This window comes from Urtica dioica, chromosome 8 (genome assembly GCF_054948205.1).
Source record: "Urtica dioica subsp. dioica isolate 48M chromosome 8, U.dioica_male_clone48M_v1_H2, whole genome shotgun sequence".
Taxonomy (NCBI): domain Eukaryota; kingdom Viridiplantae; phylum Streptophyta; class Magnoliopsida; order Rosales; family Urticaceae; genus Urtica; species Urtica dioica.
The window spans coordinates 15,716,459-15,740,431 of record NC_142763.1 but is presented as its reverse complement, the minus strand read 5'-3'; the positions used below and the strand labels follow the sequence as shown (position 1 = coordinate 15,740,431).

Here is a 23,973-nt window from a genome sequence, read left to right as displayed (position 1 = left end):
CGTCACATGATGCGCTAATAACCTCCTCAAGACCCAATTGACCTTTTAAACCTGAAAATCACTCACAAACATACAAAAACTATCAAAAACACTTGAGGACTCGTTAGTTTTTAGTCTGGGAAATAGGAGTTTTACGCGTAATAAACGCACCTATCACTCGCGCGGTGACTGGCGAGTCTCCCACCTCTGGACACAGAGAAGGACACCGAGACGCTATGAACCCAACCTTCGACAAGCTGGAACCCGCCGAGGACTCACCGGCTGATCTGCGTCGCCAACAACAGACACGCTCAAGAAAAATTAAGAAGAAAAGAGAAGAAGATTTCATCTTTATTCTCCACTTGGCGGAGAATAACGCTGCCCACTGGTTCGTTCTTGTCACACCTTCACGAAACATTCCTCGCCGGAGCTCAACCGTAAAGCTCCTTCGCTGCTGGTCCGTAACGCCATCTACAGAGACTCAGTTCGTGACGGTGTAGAAAAAGGTCTTCACCTTCTTCTTCTCCGACGAACCCACTTGGAGCAGAGACGCCGTAGACCACGGAGCCGCCAAAGATTCCCACGCAGAAGACACCGCTGAAGGTCTCCGTGCCGCTAACCCTTACGAAAACCTGATTGAGGCCGCGAGCCCAAATTCATGCCGAAGACGCGACCTTGTGCCAGAGATTCATCTACCGCCGACCTCGTCGCCTAGGATTCCCGCACCGAGATTCTGGTCCATGGCTAACTACTCGTGCGCCGACTCACACGCAACGAGAGCCCAACAAAAGAAAATAAACGCATATATACCTATACAGATTATGTGTGAAAATGTATAGAAACATATATAAAAAAATGTATATATATATAGAGAAAGATATATATATATATATATATATATATAAACATAATACATATATATATAAATATAAACATAGAATAAATATATTAAAAGAAATAAGATCCGTTGAGCACCGCATCAAGTCGTTCCGCATGACATCCCGCCGACGACCAGGACCACGCACCTTCTATCAAAGTGATGCGATGCACCGCTCGGCAAAGCAATAAGTCATGCTTGACAAGACGGCGTCCTAGACAGACCTGCTTAACAGACCACTCGATGGGACACGCGTGACATGACGAAGTCCCACGACGAGATGATAAAACTCCCACGACGTGAAACTACCCCCGACGGAGCCCCTCGGCAAAACGGAGAGTCCGGCCGACGAGATGAAGTCCTTGACGACCCCTCGGCTAGAAGACGAGGCCGGCACAACAAAATAATTAACGTCCCAACGGACCCTTCCGCAAAACGAAGAGAGCTCGCGGCGTCGAGACCTCTCACAAAAAAAAATATAAGAGAGCTCGCGGAGTCGAGACCTCTCACAAAAAATATGGGGAGCTCGCGGAGTCGAGACCTCTCTAAAAATGAAAAAAAAATAGAGAGCTCGCGGCGTCAAGACCTCTCACAAAAAATAGAGAGCTCGCGGCATCGAGACCTCTCACAAAAAAAAATAGAGAGCTCGCGGCGTCGAGACCTCTCACAAAAAAAATAGAGAGCTCGCGGAGTCGAGACCTCTCACAAAAAAAAAATAGAAAGCTCGCGGCGTCGAAACCTCTCACAAAAAAAAATAAGAGCTAGCAGAGTCGAGACCTCTCACAAAAAATATGGAGAGCTCGCGGAGTCGAGACCTCTCACAAAAAAAAATAGAGAGCTCGCGGCGTCGAGACCTCTCCCAAAAAATAGAGAGCTCGCGGAGTCGAGACCTCTCACAAAAAAAATATAGAGCTCGCGGCGTCGAGACCTCTCACACAAAAAAATAGAGAGCTCGCGGCGTCGAGACCTCTCACAAAAAAAATAGAGAGCTCGCGGCGTCGAGACCTCTCACAAAAAAAATAGAGAGCTCGCGGCGTCGAGACCTCTCACAAAAAAAAATAGAGAGCTCGCGGAGTCGAGACCTATCACAAAAAAAAAATAGAGAGCTCGCGGCGTCGAGACCTCTCACAAAAAAAATAGAGAGCTCACGCAGTCGAGACCTCTCACAAAAAAAAATAGAGAGCTCGCGCAGTCGAGACCTCTCACAAAAAAAAATAGAGAGCTCGCGCAGTCGAGACCTCTCACAAAAAAAAAATAGAGAGCTCGCGCAGTCGAGACCTATCACAAAAAAAAAATAGAGAGCTCGCGCAGTCGAGACCTCTCACAAAAAAAAATAGAGAGCTCGCGGCGTCGAGACCTCTCACAAAAAAAAATAGAGACCTCGCGGCGTCGAGACCTCTCACAAAAAAATAGAGAGCTCGCGGAGTCGAGACCTCTCACAAAAAAAATAGAGAGCTCGCGGCGTCGAGACCTCTCACACAAAAAAATAGAGAGCTCGCGGCGTCGAGACCTCTCACAAAAAAAATAGAGAGCTCGCGGAGTCGAGACCTCTCACAAAAAAAAATAGAGAGCTCGCGGCGTCGAAACCTCTCACAAAAAAAAATAAGAGAGCTCGCGGAGTCGAGACCTCTCACAAAAAATATGGAGAGCTCGCGGAGTCGAGACCTCTCACAAAAAAAAATAGAGAGCTCGCGGCGTCGAGACCTCTCACAAAAAAATAGAGAGCTCGCGGAGTCGAGACCTCTCACAAAAAAAATATAGAGCTCGCGGCGTCGAGACCTCTCACACAAAAAAATAGAGAGCTCGCGGCGTCGAGACCTCTAAGAAAAAAAAATAGAGAGCTCGCGGCGTCGAGACCTCTCACAAAAAAAATATAGAGAGCTCGCGGCGTCGAGACCGCTCACAAAAAAAAAATAGGAGAGCTCGCGGAGTCGAGACCTCTCACACAAAAAAATAGAGAGCTCGCGGCGTCGAGACCTCTCACACAAAAAAATAGAGAGCTCGCGGCGTCGAGATCTTTCACACAAAAAAAATAGAGAGCTCGCGACGTCGAGACCTCTCACAAAAAAAAAAATAGAGAGCTCGCGGCGTCGAGACCTCTCACAAAAAAAATATAGAGAGCTCGCGGCGTTGAGACCGCTCACAAAAAAAAATAGGAGAGCTCGCGGAGTCGAGACCTCTCACAAAAAATATTGAGAGCTCGCGGAGTCAAGAACTCTCTAAAAAAAATAAAATAATAATAATAAAACAAAACAAAAAAAAGAGAGTGCCGACAAGACTACAAAGTTTCCCGCACGACAAGTCGCACGCGAAACTGGGGGGTTGATGATGAACAGGGACTAGAGACGTCAAAAACGTCCAACCCGACAACAAGGAAGGCGGCGAGGCGCCCTCCGGGGCACTCACGCGGGTCAGAGACGTCAAGTACGTCCAACCCAACAGCGAGGAAGGCGGCGAGGCGCCCTCCGGGGCACTCACGCGGGTCAGAGACGTCAAGTACGTCCAACCCAACAAAGAGGAATGCGGCGAGGCGTCCTACGGGACACTCACGCGGGTCAGAGACATCAAAGATGTCCGGTCCAACAGCGAGGAAGGCGGCGAGGCGCCCACAAGGCACTCACGCGAATAGGGACTCGAGACATCAAAGATGTCCGGCCCAACAGCGAGGAAGGCGGCGAGGCACCCACGAGGCACTCACGCGAACAGGGACTCGAGACATCAAACATGTCCGGTCCAACAGCGAGGAAGGCGGCGAGGCGCCCACGAGGCACTCACGCGAACAGGGACTCGAGACATCAAAGATGTCCGGCCCAACAGCGAGGAAGGCGGCGAGGCGCCCACGAGGCGCTCACGCGAACATGGACTCGAGACATCAAAGATGTCCGGCCCAACAGCGAGGAAGGCGGTGAGGCGCCCACGAGACGCTCACGCGAACAGGGACTCGAGACATCAAAGATGTCCGGCCCAACAGCGAGGAAGGCGGCGAGGCGCCCACGAGGCAGTCACGCGAGCAGGGACTCGAGACATCAACGATGTCCGGCCCAACAGCGAGGAAGGAGGCAAGGCGCCCCTAAAGTCAAAGACATCAAAGCAAGCAAGATATTCAACACAGTATAACATTCAAAGACGAAGATCGAAGATAACTCTCATTCCACCATTTGACACCACAAAAGAGAGTCAAAACAAGATCTAACTAGGTGCACAACCGACCACACCGTCTCCGAAATCATCATCTAACTATGCGCACAAAAACCGCGCTACACCAAAAAAAAAAAATAGAGAGCTCGCGGAGTCGAGACTTCTCAAAAAAAAAAAAAAAAAAAAAGAGCTCGCGGCGTCGAGACCTCTCACAAAAAAAATAGAGAGCTCGCGGAGTCGAGACCTCTCACAAAAATATGGAGAGCTCGCGGAGTCGAGACCTCAACAAAAAAAAGGAAAAAAAAAAGGAGGCTACAAGACTACAAAGTTTCCCGCACGACAAGTCGCACGCAAAACTGGGGGGTTAATGTTATACCGTCTTTTTTCTTATGGTAAAAACGACGCCTAAATTGCAAAAATGACGTTACAATATAAAAGGACAAATTAGTCAAAGGCTAAAAATACGCATGACTAAAACCAAGCGAATTTTCAACAAGCGACAAGCAAATTTGGGACAAGCGACAAGCGAATTTGAGACAAACGACAAGCGGATTTGCGACAAGCGACAAGCGAACAAGCGATAAGCGACAAGCGAATTTGGGACAAGCGACAAGCGAATTTTCAACAAGCGACAAGCGAATTTGTAACACGCGACAAGCGAATTTGAGACAAGCGACAAGCGAATTTGAGACAAGCGACAATCGGATTTGCGACAAGCGACAAGCGAATTTGCGACAAGCGGCATGCTTTCCCTATAAATAGCTCACTCACACAAATCAAAATTCAATTCACTCTCAACTCAGAATTCACTCTCAACTCAGAATCCTCTGAACTCAGAATTCATTGACAACTCAGAATCCTCTGAACTCAGAATTCACTCTCAACTCAGAATCCTCTGAACTCAGAATCCTCTCAACTCTCATTTTTCTCTCAACCCCAGAATTCTCTCGGCCAAATACTCTCCCAACTTCAAAATTATCGTGGATCATCAACAAAGACTGAGAGCCACCTCTCGACGGGAGGAAGAAATGGTGGAAGAAGTGAAAGCTTTGAGCTGTATTAGTGGGCCAATGGTGGTCATGTGCCGAGACTCCGATTTTATGAGTATTTATACCCCTTATGGTAAGGGTTTATTGTGATTTTCCGTGAAAGAAACCGATAGATTTCAAAATAAAAAATGATACCTCACATCAAGTCACTATTCCAAATCCATGATGTTGATGTTCTGAATCTAGAAAAAACCAACCCAACAAAAAATTCTCAATTTGAAGCCTAGTCTTCAATAGTCACGGCAAAAGAGTAGAACGGTACTAGTGAAGTCAGGAAGAATAAATAAGAAAATACCAAATTACAATAAAATAAGGTATTAAAGTTAAATTACAACAAAAAAACATTAAAATAAGGCTTTTTGGGCTTTTTGGCCTTTTGATTTAATATATTCAAATACCAAAGAAGAAAAAAGCACATAATTAATTATTTTTTTATAAGTTGGGGTGACGGGCCACTCCATGACTCATGTGGGTCCGCCCTTGCTAATATACATATATAACGGAAAAACGGTATCAAATAGTTCAATTTTAAATACAAAAATTTACCGATATAGGCCACATATAGATAAGCGTTTGAGTTTTAATCAGCGTTTTATAAATTTTCCGTAAATAGTAAAAAAAATTGTAAATATTTCGTAGATAGCCATATTTACTATAAAAATTAGGGAAAATAACACATTTATACCCTGTGTTTTAGTGAAATATCGAGTTTAACCCTCGGTTTTCAAAAATGTCGAGTTCATACCCTCTGTTTAACTAAAATGACGAGATTATACCATCTGTTTAACTAAAATGACGAAATTATACCCTGAAATAGACAACAGTGTCACGAATATTCTTTTTATTGAATTTTCATTGACGTTGACTATAATATTTATATATAAACACCAATTATCTTTATTCATTCGCGCCATATATGTAATTTATTTAAAAACTAAAAAATAAACAACAGTCTCTTAATCGTGAAAAATACAGAAAGAGGCAAAGTGGTAAACATCGATAGTTGATAGTCATCAAAATCGCATATTCGAACCAGGATTTAGAGTTACAATTCGAACACGGAATGAAGTCATTTCTTATGAGGTATGAGTTTTATTATTTAATTTCAATTTAAGGCTATTTTTATTTCAAAATTGAGAATTTGAAAGTTAGGGTACTGATTTAGATTTGATTCGATTTTTCTTATATAAGAGTTAATATCAATGAAAGGGAGATTTGTGAGGTTGTTATTCATTTCAGGGTATAATTTCGTCATTTTAGTTCAACAAATGGTATAATTTCGTCATTTTAGTTAAACAGAGGGTATGAACTCGACATTTTTGAAAACCGAGGGTTAAACTCGACATTTCACTAAAACACAAGGTATAAATGTGTTATTTTCCCTAAAAATTACTCTGCGTTTTTGGTTATTTTGATAGCGTAAATAGATTTACGTGATTATTTACAAAAAATTAACGAAACGTTGGCTATTTCAAAAAATTTAACGTTTCATATGGCTAGATAACCACTAGACCCTTTTAATTATAGTTTAATTATTATGTGCTATAGCGAAGTATATATGCCATTAGTTTTAAAATCCTATAATCAATTTGAACAGAGACAATTAGTTATGAATAACCATTTTTAAAACTAATTAACTGATTTTTTAATTTTTATTCTAATTTGGAACAAAGTTATTTGAAAAGAACTTTGTTTGAACTGACACCGGTTATGAAACCGGATAATCGATATTTGGATAACCAGTTTCAGACCTTGATAACTGCTTTTTAAAATCGGTTTTCAAACTAGATATCGATTATTAAAATGAGGTTAACCAAAAATTTGTATAACTTTGATTTGGACCAATTCGATCCAGTTATTGGTCCAAAAATTTGAAAACCGAAAAATTTAATTTTGATTTCTAAAACGGGCCTAAACTAAATTGAACCAAACCGGTTTCAGCCATAAAAAAAATCCTTCATTTAAGTGAAACAAATGAAAAGAAAAAAAAAACTAAATTTTTGAAGATTATTTGACTTGGCAAGTATGGAATGGCTGGCGCGTTGGAGACTCTCTCCGGCCAAGCCTATGGTGCTAAGCAATACAAAAAGGTCGGAGCCCAAACAAACACAGCGATCGTAGCCCTTGCGTTTACGTGCCTCCATCTCTCTTTCCTTTGGATTTCTATGGGAAAAATATTGATTTGGATGGGACAAGATCCGTCAATATCCAAAGAAACCGGGAGATTCGCTCTCTTTCTTGTCCCCGCGCTCTTTGCCTACGCAGCCGTTCAACCCCTCGCGCGATACTTCCAATCGCAGAGCCTTATCGCTCCTTTGTTGGCGAGCGAGCTCGCCTCTATCTTTTGCCACATGGCGCTCTGTTGGACCCTCGTGTTTCAGTTCGGGCTAGGGCATCTTGGAGCGGCTGTGTCCATCGGTGTCTCTTATTGGCTCAACGTGACTTTGTTGTCTCTTTACATGCTATTCTCGCCCTCGTGCGAGCCCACGCGGGCTCCACTTTCTTTCGAGGTTTTCTGTGGTTTCCGAGAGTTCTTGCGCTTCGCTGTTCCTTCTGCGGTGATGGCATGGTAACATACATTTTACCTTTTAAGTTAAATTAGCTCGTATAAGTTTACTATGTATTTATTTGAGTCTATTAGGTATATAGTCATATTTACAGTTTCGCATTGATATATAGTCAACGTTTCGTTAAGCTTAGATAAGTGGCAATGTCCATGTATATACATGTGTAAATTGACGTAAATACCTCACTATTTTATTTCGGTGAAAGGGTAAATCAGGAATGTCACGTCATTTTTATGGCTATTTATTTAAAATTTACGAAACGTTGACTGTATAGCAATCTCATATGTTTTAATTGGCTAATTTCCGAATTTTTTGTATTTATTTTCTTTTTTGATTTATATTTTGCAAGCCTTGAGTGGTGGTCATTTGAGCTTCTCATATTACTCTCCGGCTTTCTTCCTAATCCCGAGCTTGAGTCTTCAGTCATGTCAATATGGTATGCCATCGATCTATATATCTCGCTCTATATCTATATATTTATACACTACTACTATTTTGGGTTTGGACAATCGTTACAAACACATGCATAAATAATTCTTTTTCCCAAGGCTATTTCAATTTTGCATGTTAAAGACCTATATATTATATGTATGCATTTTAGGATGGAATACTTTGAGCATTAATGTAATTATTATGTTTGCATGCTTATATGGTTTGTATACGTTTCTCTGAGAGTATGTACGTACGCCGTTGAAATTCTGATTGTATTATCCTAATATTTATTCTCCGTACACTTTTATTGGTCATTTTGGGACTCACGAGTTTAATATCCTGTCAATAACTTGTAAACTATTATTACAAAAGATATCTCAACATTTATTTCTTTATGAATAATTGATATCTTATATTTGTCTTTCAATTTTTTTAAAACAGTTTATCAACGATCACTACCCTTTACACAATACCCGAAGGGCTTAGCGCGGCTGCAAGGTAATTGCGGTTAATTATTTGAGGCATACTCATCTTTATTCATCCTATCACGTAGCTCAATAAAAATTAAAAATTAAAAAACTATAATATATAAATTACCTTATATGTTTTGTTTGGTCTTTTTATCTATTCGACGTGGGACGTCCTTAACAATTGTTGCTATAGCATGGAGAATTAAACACGTGACCTTTTTATTTTTGGTGCTTGATTATTAATATAATATGATGCTGACTCTTTGAGCTCACTTAACATGAGTCAAATTCGACAAAGAGTAACTTGTGACCTTATAAATCTTGTTTGGCCTCTTAATATTTTTCTGACATCAGATTCTTATCATGTTTTTTTTTAACATGTTCAAACACTAGAGATTTATTTTATAAATTGTTTTAATTTGTTTTACGAATAGCACGAGAGTGGCAAATGAATTAGGAGGCGGTGACCCTCGAGCAGCTCGGCTCGTCGTGCAATCAGTCATGTCACTTGCGGTCTCACAGGCTCTCCTCGTGAGCTCGACTCTCTTTGTCGGCCGTAGCGTTTTGGGTCACCTTTTTAGCAATGACGAGGAAGTCGTGAAATACGTGACCTCAATGGCCGCTCTAATTTGCATTGGGGTCGTATTCGATAGTTTACAATGTGTCCTCTCGGGGATCGCCAGAGGATGTGGATGGCAAGATTTGGGAGCCTTTGTCAACCTTGGAGCCTACTATTTCGCCGGAATTCCCATTTCGGTCACACTCGGATTTTGGTTCGACTTCAGAGGAACAGGACTTTGGGTTGGGATTGTGCTTGGTTCATTTCTGCAATCACTTCTTCTTTCTCTAGTCATAATTTTCACAAATTGGGAAAATAAGGTTAGTCTTTCGCGGCGTTTAAGATATAATCTATATTTCTTAAATGATTTATATCGAATAGACCGGTTGATATTGTTAGTTATTGGCATACTAGTAATAAGCTATTTAAATATAAGAATACGTCGCAATTGGAACATTCAGGGCTTTGGGTTGAACATGGTATTTTAACATTCCATTCCCATGTTTTATTATTGAAATTCTGATTAGTTGCAAAGGCAAGATGTCGCACACAATGTGTTGACAATGTGTCCGACAACTTGCTTGAACACAGATATGGATAAACAACAAAAGTGCAGAAATAAAGTACACAGGATATGGTTACCCAGTTCGGTGAAACACACCTACGTCTGGGGGCACGCTGCCAGTGGAAAGGATTTTCACTATCTTGTAGTCAATAGTACACACAAGGTTATATCTGATTACAATCAAAAAATCAATAAAACCTAGAGACTATTACTACCAGTGATCACCTAGACAGGGACTCCCCCTGAATTTGAGCTCCGTCTCAATTCCACCCTTCGAGCAACCTCCTGGCTCGGTTGACCTTCAGTCTTCAGAAGCACGTGAACCTTCAATCACGAAAAGCACAAGAACCCAAATCTCACATACACTCAATCTGTAGAATAGTGTTTGAGAGAGTACACCACTTAAAACCAAAACACACAGCCTCCCAGTCCGCCGGTCTTGCACGTCTAAGAGCTCTGAGTGTTTGATCAAAAGTGTCAAGGCTGCTAAGGGAGAGCACACGGCTTTTATAGCAGCTGGACAATCCTGGAAGATATCTCGGGTTTCCTTACCCGGCCTCATGCGAATATCTCAACGTAAAGACTCCATCAAAGAGAATATTCGTGCAAAGAAGATAGCAGCGGAGGATATCTTGCAATGAAGGCTCCAGCGAGGCAGATATCTTGAAATGAAGACAGCAGCAAGGCAATAACACAGCAATAAATCACCAGCGAAGCAATCTGTCGAAACTGGAAACTTGCCTGAAATACTGTCTGCACATACGAGGAAAGATGTCAATCCAGAAGAAGAAACATAACATCCGACATCTTTCCATACCACTTGCACTAAAAAATAAAGCCAACAAAACAACGTAACAACAATCTCCCCCTTTGGCTATTTTTTAGGCAAGCACTTCCAGGACCAGTTCTCATACAAGCGTCAAAACCAGAAAGAGAGTCAAAATAAATGACCTCATGACGCCTCTCCCCCTGATTGCCTCAAAAAGATACCAAAGGCAAGGATCGACCAACACAGAGGGAGGAACAAAAGCCTGAAAAGGGAATGAGAACTAGGAAAACAGCATATCATTCAGCAGAAAAAGTACGATAGAGCTGTCTTACAAAGATCCAAAACGAAACATATCAGTCTGAAGCACAAGGGGAAAAAAGCAAAAGATGTCTAGAACAGAGAATATTACAGACCAGAACCGAATCAACCAATAGTATCCTGATCATCCTCATACACATCATCTTCAGAATCAGAGTCTTCAGTGGCTTCAGAGATATGAGACCCAGTGGCAGGACCTGGTTGAGACGAGGACGCACCATCCATGGTAGAAGGAAGAGTCATGACAGAGATAAGACGCTCACACGCAGTCTTTCGACGAGAGGAGATGGCAATGACTTCCTTAAGAGCAGCAACTTCTTCCATCAAGCCCTTGAGGATATCGCTCTTGGCATTTTCTGACAGGGGAGCCACTTTGATGGTACCACCAGCCGGGACATATGTTGCGACAGAAGGCATGACAAGGTCCCTGGCATGTTTCCCTTCAAACAACTTAGGACTGAAAGAGAGTTCACTGGGAGGTTTACCTGCAACATCGTCAGCCCTGAGCAGATCCTTCTTCTGAGCAACCAGCAAGCCAGACAGGATCGAAGGAAAGCCAATAGGAAGCTTTACTGCATAGGACTTAGCATGCTTCGCCAGGTGACTGAAAACAAACTCCCCAAAGTCAAAGGACGCCCGAGTGCCAATCTGGAAAATGAGGCATGCCAGGTCGGAGTTGATGCTTGAGCCGTGAGAGGAAGGGGCCCAATTAGCAATCCCAATTCTGTACAGAACAGAATACTTTGCCGAGAGATCTGAGGACGGCAGGGAACCCTTGGTGGGCCATGTCTTCTTATCATCGTTGGTGAGCTCTTTGGCAACCTCATCCAAGGAAGGAAGCCGATCAGCAGTGACAATTTTTCCTCTACCCAGAAACTCGTTGATGGCAGTGGATGATATATCAAAGCAATGGCCACGAACATAGACTTTCCCAAACTCAGGGTGATGGGGCTGGTCAATCTCAGAGGACAAATTCACGATGCACTCTTTTACCAGTCTGGGATAATAAGGACCGATCCCAGTGACAGTCTTCCCAAGTTGAGCGTCGGACAAGAGTTCCATGATCACATCAATCTTCAGAGCCTCTTTAGACAATTCTTTTTCCGGAAAAATGGATCTGTGATAGACATACCTCCATTTTCTGACACGATCTTCCTCATGGAAGGAGACATTGTCTAGAGGAGCGGCGGGGACATCCTTGGGAAGCTTTTGGCCTCCGACAGTTTTCCTGGAGATGAGAGACATCCCTTCAGGACGGGCAACATCTTCTTCCTCTTCCAAGTCTTTCAGAACATCTGGAATTGTCTTTTCAACAGACTTTCCCTTCAGCCTTTTCTTGTTCAAACCCATCTTTACTGGTTTCTTCATCTTCTTTTTAGCCGGGATGGTAGTGGGAGCAGCTTCTTCCACCAGCTTTCTTTTCTTCTTTTTCTTCTCTGAGAGAAGAGTGGCTAGACACACATCATCATCTTTCTGAATTTTCCTTTTCAGAGAAGCAAGGATATCTTCTCCAACATCCTGGATAGGGTCGGATGTTCTTTCTTGCCTCTGAGAAGATGCAGGCACATCTTGCGAAACATCTTTACTTAAGCCTAACATGCCCTCAATGGCATCTTCCGGAGTAGGCTCTTGAGGTAGCGAAACCTTATCAATAGAGGAGGCAGAGACAGTAGGATTACCTATTACAACCTTGTGAGGGCTTTCGACGGGGGAAACACCAGATGGGGTTTCTTCTTCAGGATCATCAGCACTTCTTCTTTCTTCCTCAGACGAGCTGCTGGAACTAACTCCTCCTGTGATGTCTGTGATGGAGAGAGCAGCTTTCTTCAGAATAGTGCGTCTGGCGGCAGATAGAGATGGATTCTCAGGTGGTACTGATGACCCAGCGATCGCACCTCCGGCCTGACCATCGGCGTGTATGCTGGGTTTCAGACCACGAACCCTAACTCCATGCATGTTGCTCTCAGCACTGGGCTTTCTTGTCCCGACATTTTTCTTCCTCATTGTGGCTTCGACTTTTCCAGAGGGAGTAGAGGTACTGATCCCGCTTCTTGTACCCACCATTTTGGAAAAAGAAATGAGGAAACTGTCACAAAGGTAACTGTCAAAATGGGTAAGACAGCAAATTCGGGAAACAAATCTTAGGAGCACTGAAGAAGAATAAGAAATTTCGAAATTCAAACAGAAAATAACTTCCCCTTCTTTCTCGGAAGAGTAACCGTCTGCATGAGTGAGAACATGGCAAGAAAAACGACGTCGCAACTTCAAGTGGGCCTTGAAAGTTCCTGGGCCCTGAGAGACAACACTTGGCAATATAGCCCGGCAAAACAGTCGAATGGGCCAACCAGAAACATGGGCCCATGAGAAAAATAACACACCAGTAACACGAACAAGGGTCAGCGAAGGATTAGCGCAAAAGTTAAGACCAAAAAATCCTTCGATAAACAATAATTGCTATTGATCAATAACACATAACCCAAGAGAGGATCTGAGATTTTCAAACCGGTTAGCATCCAAAGCCTTGGTGAAAATATCTGCAAGCTGTTTCTCGGTGTGAATGTATTCGAGTTTGATCTTCTTTTCTTCCACGAGATCTCGAATAAAATGATGTCTGATCTCAATATGCTTGGTCTTACTGTGTTGAACAGGATTCTTTGAGATGTTGATGGCGCTAATGTTGTCGCAGAATAATGTCATGACATCTTGTCCAACATCATACTCGGCGAGCATCTGCTTCATCCAGAGAAGCTGAGTGCAACTGCTCCCAGCAGCGATGTATTCAGCCTCAGCTGTAGACAAGGAAACACAGTTTTGCTTCTTGCTGAACCAGGAGATGAGATTGTTTCCAAGATAGAAACATCCACCAGAAGTACTCTTTCTATCAATCGTGCTACCTGCCCAGTCAGCATCACAGTATCCCACAAGCGTAGAAGAAGTATCATAGGTATATAGTAAACCGAAATCAGCAGTGCCTGAGATGTACCTTATGATTCGCTTAGCTTGAGCCAGATGGCTGGCTTTGGGATTGGCTTGATAGCGCGCACAAACACCTACAGAGTAGGCTATATCTGGTCGGCTGGCAGTGAGATAAAGAAGACTGCCAATGATGCTCCTGTAGAGACTTTGATCAACAGATTCTCCATGCTCATCCTTAGTGAGTTTGATGTGAGTAGCGGCCGGGGTCCGCTTGTGAGAGGATTTCTCCAGACCAAACTTTTTCACCAAGTTTTTGGCATACTTACTTTGGGAAAGGAAGATACCATCATTCATCTGTTTGATCTGAAAACCCAGAAAGTAGTTTAATTCGCCGACCATACTCATCTCAAATTCTGACTACATTTGTCGAACAAAAAGATCCACCATTTTGCTTGACATTCCTCCAAAGACGATGTCGTCAACATAAATCTGAGCTATCATGAGATTGCCATTCTCCTTTTTCACGAACAAAGTCTTGTCAACGCCACCTCGAGTATACCCATTCTGCACAAGAAATTGGGTAAGTCTTTCATACCAAGCACGAGGGGCCTGCTTAAGGCCGTAGAGAGCTTTTCTGAGTTTGTAGACATGTTGAGGAGAGCTAGGATCTGTAAACCCTTTCGGTTGAGCTACATAAACTTCCTCATTCAAGTACCCATTGAGGAAAGCACTCTTAACGTCCATCTGATAAAGCTTGAATTGCAGGTGACAAGAGATGCCAAGCAAAAGTCTGATAGCTTCTAGTCTCGCAACAGGGGCAAAGGTTTCATCAAAATCAACACCTTCCACCTGTGAATAGCCCTGCGCCACAAGTCTAGCTTTGTTGCGAGTTATATTACCATGTTCATCAGATTTATTCTTAAAAATCCATTTAGTCCCAATGACATTTACATTGTTAGGCTTGGGGACCAGCTCCCAGACTTGGTTTCTTTCAAACTGAACCAGTTCTTCTTGCATAGCATTAACCCAATATTCATCATCAATAGCCTCGTTAACATTTTTTGGTTCAATCTTAGAGACGAAGCAGAGATTACCAATCATTTCCCGGTAGTTAACAGGAGGTTTTGGACGAGTCTTTATTCCTTCACTGATTTCGCCAATCACCTCATGAGCAGGATGATTTTTCTGAATTCTTCGAGAGGGGACTCTCTGTTCAGTCTCAGGAGGGGAGCCTTCATCTGGAACAATGTCGCTAACTTTGTCATCAGCATCAGTCCTGACATTCGGATTTCCAGTGGAGATGTCGTCCAAGGAGTTAGCAGCATCTGTCCTGACATCTGGGTTACTGGAAAAAACTTCATCCTCATCATTAGGACTGTTAGTAGCATCATGATCATCATCATTTATCACCACGTTTATTGATTCCATTATAGTCTTAGTGCGTTTGTTAAAAACACGGTATGCACGACTATTTCTAGAGTATCCAAGGAATATACCTTCATCACTTTTCGGGTCAAATTTACGCCGTGGATCCCTGTCAGCAAGAATATAACACACCGAACCAAAAACATGGAAGTATTTCACATTTGGCTTTCTCCCCCTCCATATTTCATAATGAGTGCTGGAAGTACCTGGACGAATAGTAACTCGATTGTGAATATGGCAGGCAGTATTTAAAGCTTCAGCCCAGAAATGTGGTGGAATATTCTTGGCCAACATCATTACTCTAGCCATCTCCTGAAGGGTTCGATTTTTTCGTTCAACAATTCCATTTTGTTGAGGTGTGATAGGAGCTGAGAACTCATGTGCTATCCCTTCTTCAATACAAAACTTAGCAAAGCTTATGTTCTCAAATTCCCTCCCATGATCACTCCGAATTCTGATCACTTTGCCTATGCTCTCCCCTTTTTCTCTCTGAACCTTCTTACAAAGAGCTTCAAAAACAGCAAAAGTGTCAGACTTTTCACGAATAAAATCAACCCACGTGTACCTGGAGTAGTCATCCACACAGACGAACACATATCTCTTCCCTCCAAGGCTCTCGACCTGCATCGGTCCCATCAGGTCCATGTGGAGAAGTTCCAGAACCCGAGATGTGGTAAGATGTTGCACCATCTTGTGGGGCTTCTTGACCTGTTTCCCAATCTGGCACTCACCGCAAATTTTACCTTCGACAATCTTCAGATTTGGGACACCGATGATAGCATTCTCAGAGACAATTTTCTGCATACTTCTGAGATTTAGATGACCGAGCTTTTCATGCCACAGCTTGGTTTCATCTGCTTTGGTCAAGAGACACTTGCTGGTAGGTGCGGGGTTCCACATATAGCAGTTGTCACGTGATCTGTTTCCTCGCATAAGTTCATCCTGATCTTCATTAATCACCACACACTTATCACGAGTAAAGTTGACATGCAAATTCAGATCACAAAGTTGACTAATACTAATGAGATTAGCAGTGAGTCCTTCTACCAACAAAGCCTCAGTCAAACAAGACATACCAGGATAGTTTAATTGACCTTTACCCACAATTTTGGCTTTGACTCCATCTCCAAAGGTAACATGGCAGTTCGAGTAAGGTTTTATGTTGGTCAGAAAGGTGTGATCCCCAGTCATATGACGAGAACAGCCGCTGTCGAAGTACCAGTCATTCCCGGTGGAAGCGCTCAGAGAGGTGTAGGCAATATTGGCATGATAGGAGGTATTCTTCACTCTCCATTCCATCCGAGTAGCAGGTTGTTGATGAGAGGAGACATTTCTGTGGATGGACCTGTGTTGACGGATATTTCTCCCATACAGACGATAGCAGAAAGGACGGATATGTCCCTTTCTTCCACAATAATGGCATACCCAGCGAGGTCTGTTGACAGGAGACCTGTTTGGTCCAGATTGATGATATCGAGAAATGTCATGAAATTTGTTGTTACCAGATGATTGAGGCAAGTTTCGTGACATCTGGCTAGTCTGCTTTTGGGGAACGAACGTAGTCTGGGATGATGAAGCGCCATGGGTATATCCAAGTCCCTTCATGTTCTTCGCGGGTTTGCCGATGGTGAGGATTTTGTCAAGACTGTCAGTCCCAGAGTTCAGCATTCTAACAGTTTTAGTCATGTGCTCGAGTTCGCCGTTCAAACGACTGACTTCCTTCTTTAGATCCACAATAGTCTCCAGAAGTCTAGCTTTATCTTCAGTCAGGGTAAGGACGAGAGCACCCTGTTTGTCTAGAATCTGAGATTCCTCAACCCATTTGGTATGAAGGGTATTGTAGGCTTCATTCATAGCATCGTCAGATAGTTCATCATCAAGAACATATTTCTGAGAGTACTCACCAAATTCATTAGTAGACTCATGAGTATGAACAGAAGCAGTAAAGGCTACAAAATTACTTATCTGATCTGAGTCGCTCTCTTCATCTTCTTCATCTGAAAGAGTAGCGTTGTATCCCTTTTTCTGTCTCTTGAGGAAGTTGGGACATTCCTTCTGAATATGTCCAAATCCTTCACACTCGTGACACTGAATGCCTTTGCCTTTCCCAGATCGTTCACCACTTTTACTATTCCTGTGAGGATAAGTATTTTTCTGGAAACGTTGTTGGAAATTGTCCTTGACATCTTGTGAGACATTTTTCCCATTCATCTGATTAAGTCTTTTCATGACCCTGCCATAGTTTTTTGCAAGCATAGCAATAGTATCATCAATATCATTGTCAGAGTCTGAATATACCTGATCCCTCGGTTCATGAACAGAACTTTTGAGGGCCATCCCTCTTTGTTTCTTTTCCACCTTAGGAAGAGAGAGTTCAAATGTCATGAGAGATCCCATTAATTCGTCGAATTTCAACGTCTTTAGGTCATGAACTTCCTCAATGGCCGTGATTTTCATCTTGAATCTGGGGCTCAAAGCTCTCAGGGTTTTTCGAACAAGATCTTCATCTGTCATGGGTTTTCCGAGAGAATAAGATTCATTGGCGAGATCACGAATGCGAACGTTGAACTCAGCGACAGTTTCGTCTTCGAGCATCATGAGAGCTTCGAAATTGGTTGTGAGGTACTGAAGTTTTTGTTCCCGGACCTTTGTAGTTCCCTCATAGGCAACAGCGAGAATTTCCCAGGCCTCTTTGGCAGTAGTGCAAGTATTTATCAACCTGAAAACATCTTTATCAACACCATTAAATATAGCATTGAGAGCACGGGAGTTACCAAGGGCCGCCTCATCCTCAGTGGGGGTCCAGTCTTTTTCCGGCTTGGTTCCAGTACGGGCTCCTATGTCATCAGTAGTCACAGGAGCTTCCCACCCATGTATCACAGCTTTCCATGTTCGACTATCCAGGGACCTCAAGAAGGCGGTCATGCGTGCCTTCCAATATCCATAGTTGGTTCCGTCGAGTACTAGAGGGCGATTGACAGAACCTCCTTCTCGGGAACTATCCATAATAGGCAATCAGAAAGAAAATACAGGAAACCACCTAAGAGAACAAGGTGCCTGCTCTGATACCAATTGAAATTCTGATTAGTTGCAAAGGCAAGATGTCGCACACAATGTGTTGACAATGTGTCCGACAACTTGCTTGAACACAGATATGGATAAACAACAAAAGTGCAGAAATAAAGTACACAGGATATGGTTACCCAGTTCGGTGAAACACACCTACGTCTGGGGGCACGCTGCCAGTGGAAAGGATTTTCACTATCTTGTAGTCAATATTACACACAAGGTTATATCTGATTACAATCAACAAATCAATAAAACCTAGAGACTATTACTACCAGTGATCACCTAGACAGGGACTCCCCCTGAATTTGAGCTCCGTCTCAATTCCACCCTTCGAGCAACCTCCTGGCTCGGTTGACCTTCAGTCTTCAGAAGCACGTGAACCTTCAATCACGAAAAGCACAAGAACCCAAATCTCACATACACTCAATCTGTAGAATAGTGTTTGAGAGAGTACACCACTTAAAACCAAAACACACAGCCTCCCAGTCCGCCGGTCTTGCACGTCTAAGAGCTCTGAGTGTTTGATCAAAAGTGTCAAGGCTGCTAAGGGAGAGCACACGGCTTTTATAGCAGCTGGACAATCCTGGAAGATATCTCGGGTTTCCTTACCCGGCCTCATGCGAATATCTCAACGTAAAGACTCCATCAAAGAGAATATTCGTGCAAAGAAGATAGCAGCGGAGGATATCTTGCAATGAAGGCTCCAGCGAGGCAGATATCTTGAAATGAAGACAGCAGCAAGGCAATAACACAGCAATAAATCACCAGCGAAGCAATCTGTCGAAACTGGAAACTTGCCTGAAATACTGTCTGCACATACGAGGAAAGATGTCAATCCAGAAGAAGAAACATAACATCCGACATCTTTCCATACCACTTGCACTAAAAAATAAAGCCAACAAAACAACGTAACAACAATTATTAATAGCTGTGGACTTTGACACGTGTAAGATATTGTAATGTTGCAGGCGACGATGGCTAGGAGGAGAATATTTCAAGGAAGATCTTTAGATGAAGATAACAGAGTGACGATTGCTCATCAACGTTCAAGCTTCTAAAGAGCTTAGTAAATTTATTATGCTCATATTAGTTTTATTTACATGTACTTGCACTTTGTCTAGGTTAGTAAAAACTGTTTTACTTGAAAAATAAATTTTTTAAAATTCCGCCGCTTAACGAAGCGTTAAACTTTTTCTTAAACCCTAGATCGTTTCCAACAGAAAGCCCATTCCAGTACACACTAATCGCGTCTTCATCATCCAAAAGAAAAGGAACGTGGGATAGCATGTCAGAGGTTCGATTATGGTACTCCTTTGCAGTCTCCCCATCTCTCATCTTCCATGACCTCAAAACATGACGATAACGCCTTCTTTCCATTTTCGCACGCCAGCCCTTATATTGGTGAAATTTCGTATAACCCCATCCTTCATGTACTCCCATCCAGCTCCGGGGTGATCCCTTAGCTTTCCTTGCCAATACTCCAATACCTTCCAGCGGACCTTTAGTTCTGCAAAGGATACTTGCAATCTCTCTGGAACTTGCAACACCTTAAAACGGATGTCTATGTTATTGCACCACTCTCGTGTGCCGACGATATCTGTCGTCACGCTGCTAAGAACCGGAGGATTTGTCTCTTAAGAATTTGATCATGAGGTCACCATCAGCAATGCGACTCTGGCTTTCCGCGTTCACGTGTTTTGTTACTTCAACGTCCATCTAACAAAGAAGAAAGAGAAAAGCTAAACATACAACATAATAAAACAAAATTAACTTACTTGAGTAGGGGGAAGCCGTGCGATCGATAGCGAAGGGGGTCGTAGGTTCGTTGCTCTGATACCAACTGTGACGACCCGACTTTTCGGACCGTCATACTAAGCTTAATTCTTTAAAAAAAAAATTTATCCATTTTTTTTCTAAGTAAGAGAATTAAGCTTAGTATGACGGTCCGAAAAGTCGGGTCGTCACAAATATAAAGTGTTACAAAATGAGGGTGTATTCCTCCGCCATATGTGAGGGTTTTTAATGAATTGCCCGTGGTATCGCCCACGTTTCCTAAAAAAAAAAAAAAAAAAAAAAGAACTGTTACAAAAGTGATTAGACGCGACAATTATCACGATTATTCTTTCATTTATCACAGCTAAAATAGTCGTGGCCGTTACCTAGTTTGTTGTGGTGAAAAGGGAAAGAAAATAATGGTGATAATTAATATCCCATAAAACAAGAAACAACTCCCCTAAATAACATAATCGTAAAAATAATTTCCATTTTGAATAGAATTTTTCTTATTCTTCGCCATTTGAATCGAAAACGAGAATAAACCCAAAAAATCCCGTAAAAAGGCTGAAGTGTCAACATATTAACAATATTTATTAACTTCAGTAAGTGATTTATAAGAAAAAACAAGAAAATCAAATGTTTATGCAAAAAACTATTAAAAAAAAAAAAAAAATGAGTAACTAGTATTACGGATTATTAACTAAACGCAATTCACAAGAAAAAAAAAACCATAAAAACCCTTATATCTATTTAATAGTTACTACCAATTATTGAAGGAAAAGAAAATCCAGAATTTATAGAACCTAAAAAGAAAGTCTATTTATCTCCTTTACCATAGTAGACTGAAGAAACAATTATTGAGGAATAAAGTTATAACTTAGGGGAATTGACACAAATAATACCATTGCAATGTCCCTTACCAAATATAGCCCAAAATGAAAATTTTGACAAAAGTAGTACTTATGGTAGGTGAGAGAAATTAATTTTTCCCCAATTACCCTCAACCCTACCATCTCCTCATTTACGTTTTTTTCTTCTTAAAACCAAGTTTGGCCGATTATTTTTTGGGTCTGAGCTGGAGAAGTTGACGAAGCATTCTTGAGTTCTTCATCACTTGGGTCGCCGGAATCTTGCTCGTCGACGGTAAGTTTCCTACCCCCAACTCTATTCCCCAACTTCTCACGCTAAAAAAACTGAGACCCATTTTTTTTCCTTCTTCTTCCTCATGCCCATTTGAAACTCAACGTTTTTCTTCTTCTTCCTCTCCGGAATCTACACACGTTGTCACCATAATCTCTTCTTCTTCCTCTGAAACCCATAGTGGTTGTTCGATATTAAAGATCCAAGCTCATCTTCGTTCAAATCAAAGATCCAAAATTATTCAAACAAAAATTTTGGTAAGTTCTTCCTATCTTTAACATACAAGAACATGCTTAATTGTTTTGATTCATGTTGAAATAGGTTCCATCGTGTTTGAGTGTGATTTGTTTGTCAAAATGGTGTTTTTGTTGAATTCCCGATTTTTCCAGGGTGTCACGAAGTGAATCAGTTCGTGACACTAGTATCACGAAGTGGATCCAGTTCGTGACACTTCCCGATTTTTCCAGGGTGTCACGAAGTGAATCCAGTTCGTGAGACTTCCCAATTTTTCCAGGGTGTCACGAACTGGATTCACTTCGTGACACTAGTGTCACGAACTGAAATAAAAATTTTACCAAGTTGTTGATGTTTTTTATTCTATTCTTTCAGAATTAAATAACAGTTGATACAATCACGATGGAGTCGAGTGATTGCAGTTCGTCAACACGTCGGAAGCCGCGCGTTTCAGGAAATATAGGAGGTGGTACCGAGCGTCGACGACCTCCTCCTTCATGTTCGTGTGGTCTAAATGGAGTTGAACGAACTTCCTAGACTGCTGATAACCCTGGAAGACGATTCTATGGATGCCCCGAGTATAAAGTTTGAATATGTTTCCTACAAATCCTAGATCCAAAACTTCTTCAAACATATTTTTTTGTAAGTTCTTCATATTTTTAACATATAATAACATGTTTAATTGTTTTGATTCATGTTGAAATAGGTTCCATTGTGTTTGGGTGTGATTTGTTTGTCAAAAATGGCGTTTTTTGTTGTTTCCCGATTTTTCCAGGGTGTCACGAAGTGGATTCACTTCGTGACACTAGTGTCACGAACTGGATTCACTTCGTGACACTAGTGTTACGAACTGGATTCACTTCGTGACACTAGTGTCATGAACTGGATGTTTTTCGATGTTAATAATCGTTTTTTAATACTCATATCTAATATGACCGAACGTATACAGCTATGGCATAAATATGTTTATATGCTAAGCATAGCGGGAAGTGGATAAAACCGGGCATATATCAAGAGGGTGGTACTGTTACGCTTTGACTTCCTACCAATTTGAATTACTCAAGTTTGATGCAAACAGCAAACATTGTATTCTCGGTTGAACGTGACCCATGTAACGTATTCAATCAACGTCAAAGATGAAACTGACGGGGTCATACCGTCAACCATAGATGACAACGAAAGTTTGCAATGTTATTTGTACTTGAGGAAGAACGAACCGAACTGGTCATTGGTTTGGTTTGTAATTCGACATGTTTTATCCTTGAATGTCTAGAACTTCCTTAGTATGTATTACATTTTGAATGTTTTGAACTTTATTGGTATTGGGTTTATTGTTAAGAATGGTTTATAAAATAACCTCATGTGTCACGAAGTGATCTAAGTCCGTGACACATCTGTCACGAAATGTGGTCACTTTGTGACACATAAATTGATTGTGAAACAATACATAAAATTCTAAACTAATTAATTGATTTCAAGACAATACATAAAGTTCTAAACACATACGTACAATCAGACACACATATATACAGTTCTAAACACATACGTACAATCAGACACACATATATACAGTTATAAACACATACGTACAATCATAAACATGTGTATACAGTCATAATCACATAATTTTAAGTAGCCTCAACGTTGACATTTCCCATTGTCTTGTTGTGGCATTTGATCGTAGTGTACGACCTTGAATATTTATTCATTGGAGAGTATAACGCCGGCGACTTGCAGAACATATGGTAAAATGGTGGTCAAGTTTCCGACTTCCGTGTCCACAAGCGTTTGGTGTCTACCGGTGGAACTCATGGAGTCATATAAATTTGAGAAATTTTTGACAAAATAAGTCCACTTCATGACAGATGTGTCACGGACTCAGTTCACTTCGTGACAGATGTGTCACGGAGTGAATTCACTCTGTGATACATCTGTCACGAAATGAATTCACTTCGTGACAGATTTGTATTTCCAAAACAAGCTTTACAACACTAACCATACAATTTCATACCACGATCATCAAATTACCAAAAATACAATCATTTTCAAAACATGATCCCGATGTTCGCCGCCCTGTGATAGGTGCGTTTATTACGCGTAAAACTCCTATTTCCCGGACTAAAAACTAACGAGTCCTAAAGTGTTTTTGATAGCTTTTGTGTGTTTATGAGTGATTTTCAGGTTTAAGAGGTCAATTGGGTCTTGAGGAGGTTATTAGCGCATCATGTGACGATTCCGAACAATTTCAAGGAGATTCATACACATTTGGACAACTTGGAGCGAAACAAGGAACGACGTCCTCTTCCGCACGATTTTGGGATTTTTAAATGATGATTTTGGATGATCCACTTCCAGAATTGGATATATCTCTCTCTTAGCTTTCCAACGCATGTTTATTTGCAGAAATCGGACGTCGGAGCTAGGAGTTACGACCGTTTAAAAAATGGTGTGCAGCGAGCAGGAAGCGCGCGGAAAAAAGCGCGCGCCGCGCGGACGAAAATTTCGCTGTTTTCGCCTCCAGATTCGTACGCGCGAACCGCACGAAGCTGAAAAAATGGTCTGCGCGCCGCGCGGTCCAAAAATCAGCTTTTTCCAATGTTGAGCTTCTGAGCAGATTTTGGCCATTGGATGTGATTGGAAGGCCTAGATTGCTCCGAAAACAAGTCCATTCAACCTTAAAAAGACCAATG

At 41.9% G+C, this 23,973-nt stretch overlaps 1 protein-coding gene across 1 annotated transcript; it reads left to right on the top strand.

Annotated features, from left to right (window-relative positions):
- The first annotated feature begins 215 nt into the window (after positions 1-215).
- On the top strand, positions 216-19,191 carry LOC149388430 (protein DETOXIFICATION 14-like). Its single transcript, XM_089622429.1, has 7 exons — positions 216-416; positions 480-656; positions 7,068-7,612; positions 7,960-8,046; positions 8,484-8,540; positions 8,947-9,391; positions 19,102-19,191. The coding sequence occupies exons 1-7, from the start codon at positions 216-218 to the stop codon at positions 19,189-19,191; spliced, it is 1,602 nt and encodes a 533-aa protein (XP_089478555.1).
- The last annotated feature ends 4,782 nt before the right edge of the window (positions 19,192-23,973 follow it).

Coding starts and splice junctions, on each gene's coding strand:
- LOC149388430 (XM_089622429.1), top strand. CDS start 216: ATGAACCCAACCTTCGACAAGCTGGAACCCGCCGAGGACTCACCGGCT. Junction 417..479: donor TTCCTCGCCGGAGCTCAACC/GTAAAGCTCCTT, acceptor GTGACGGTGTAG/AAAAAGGTCTTCACCTTCTT. Junction 7,613..7,959: donor CCTTCTGCGGTGATGGCATG/GTAACATACATT, acceptor ATATTTTGCAAG/CCTTGAGTGGTGGTCATTTG.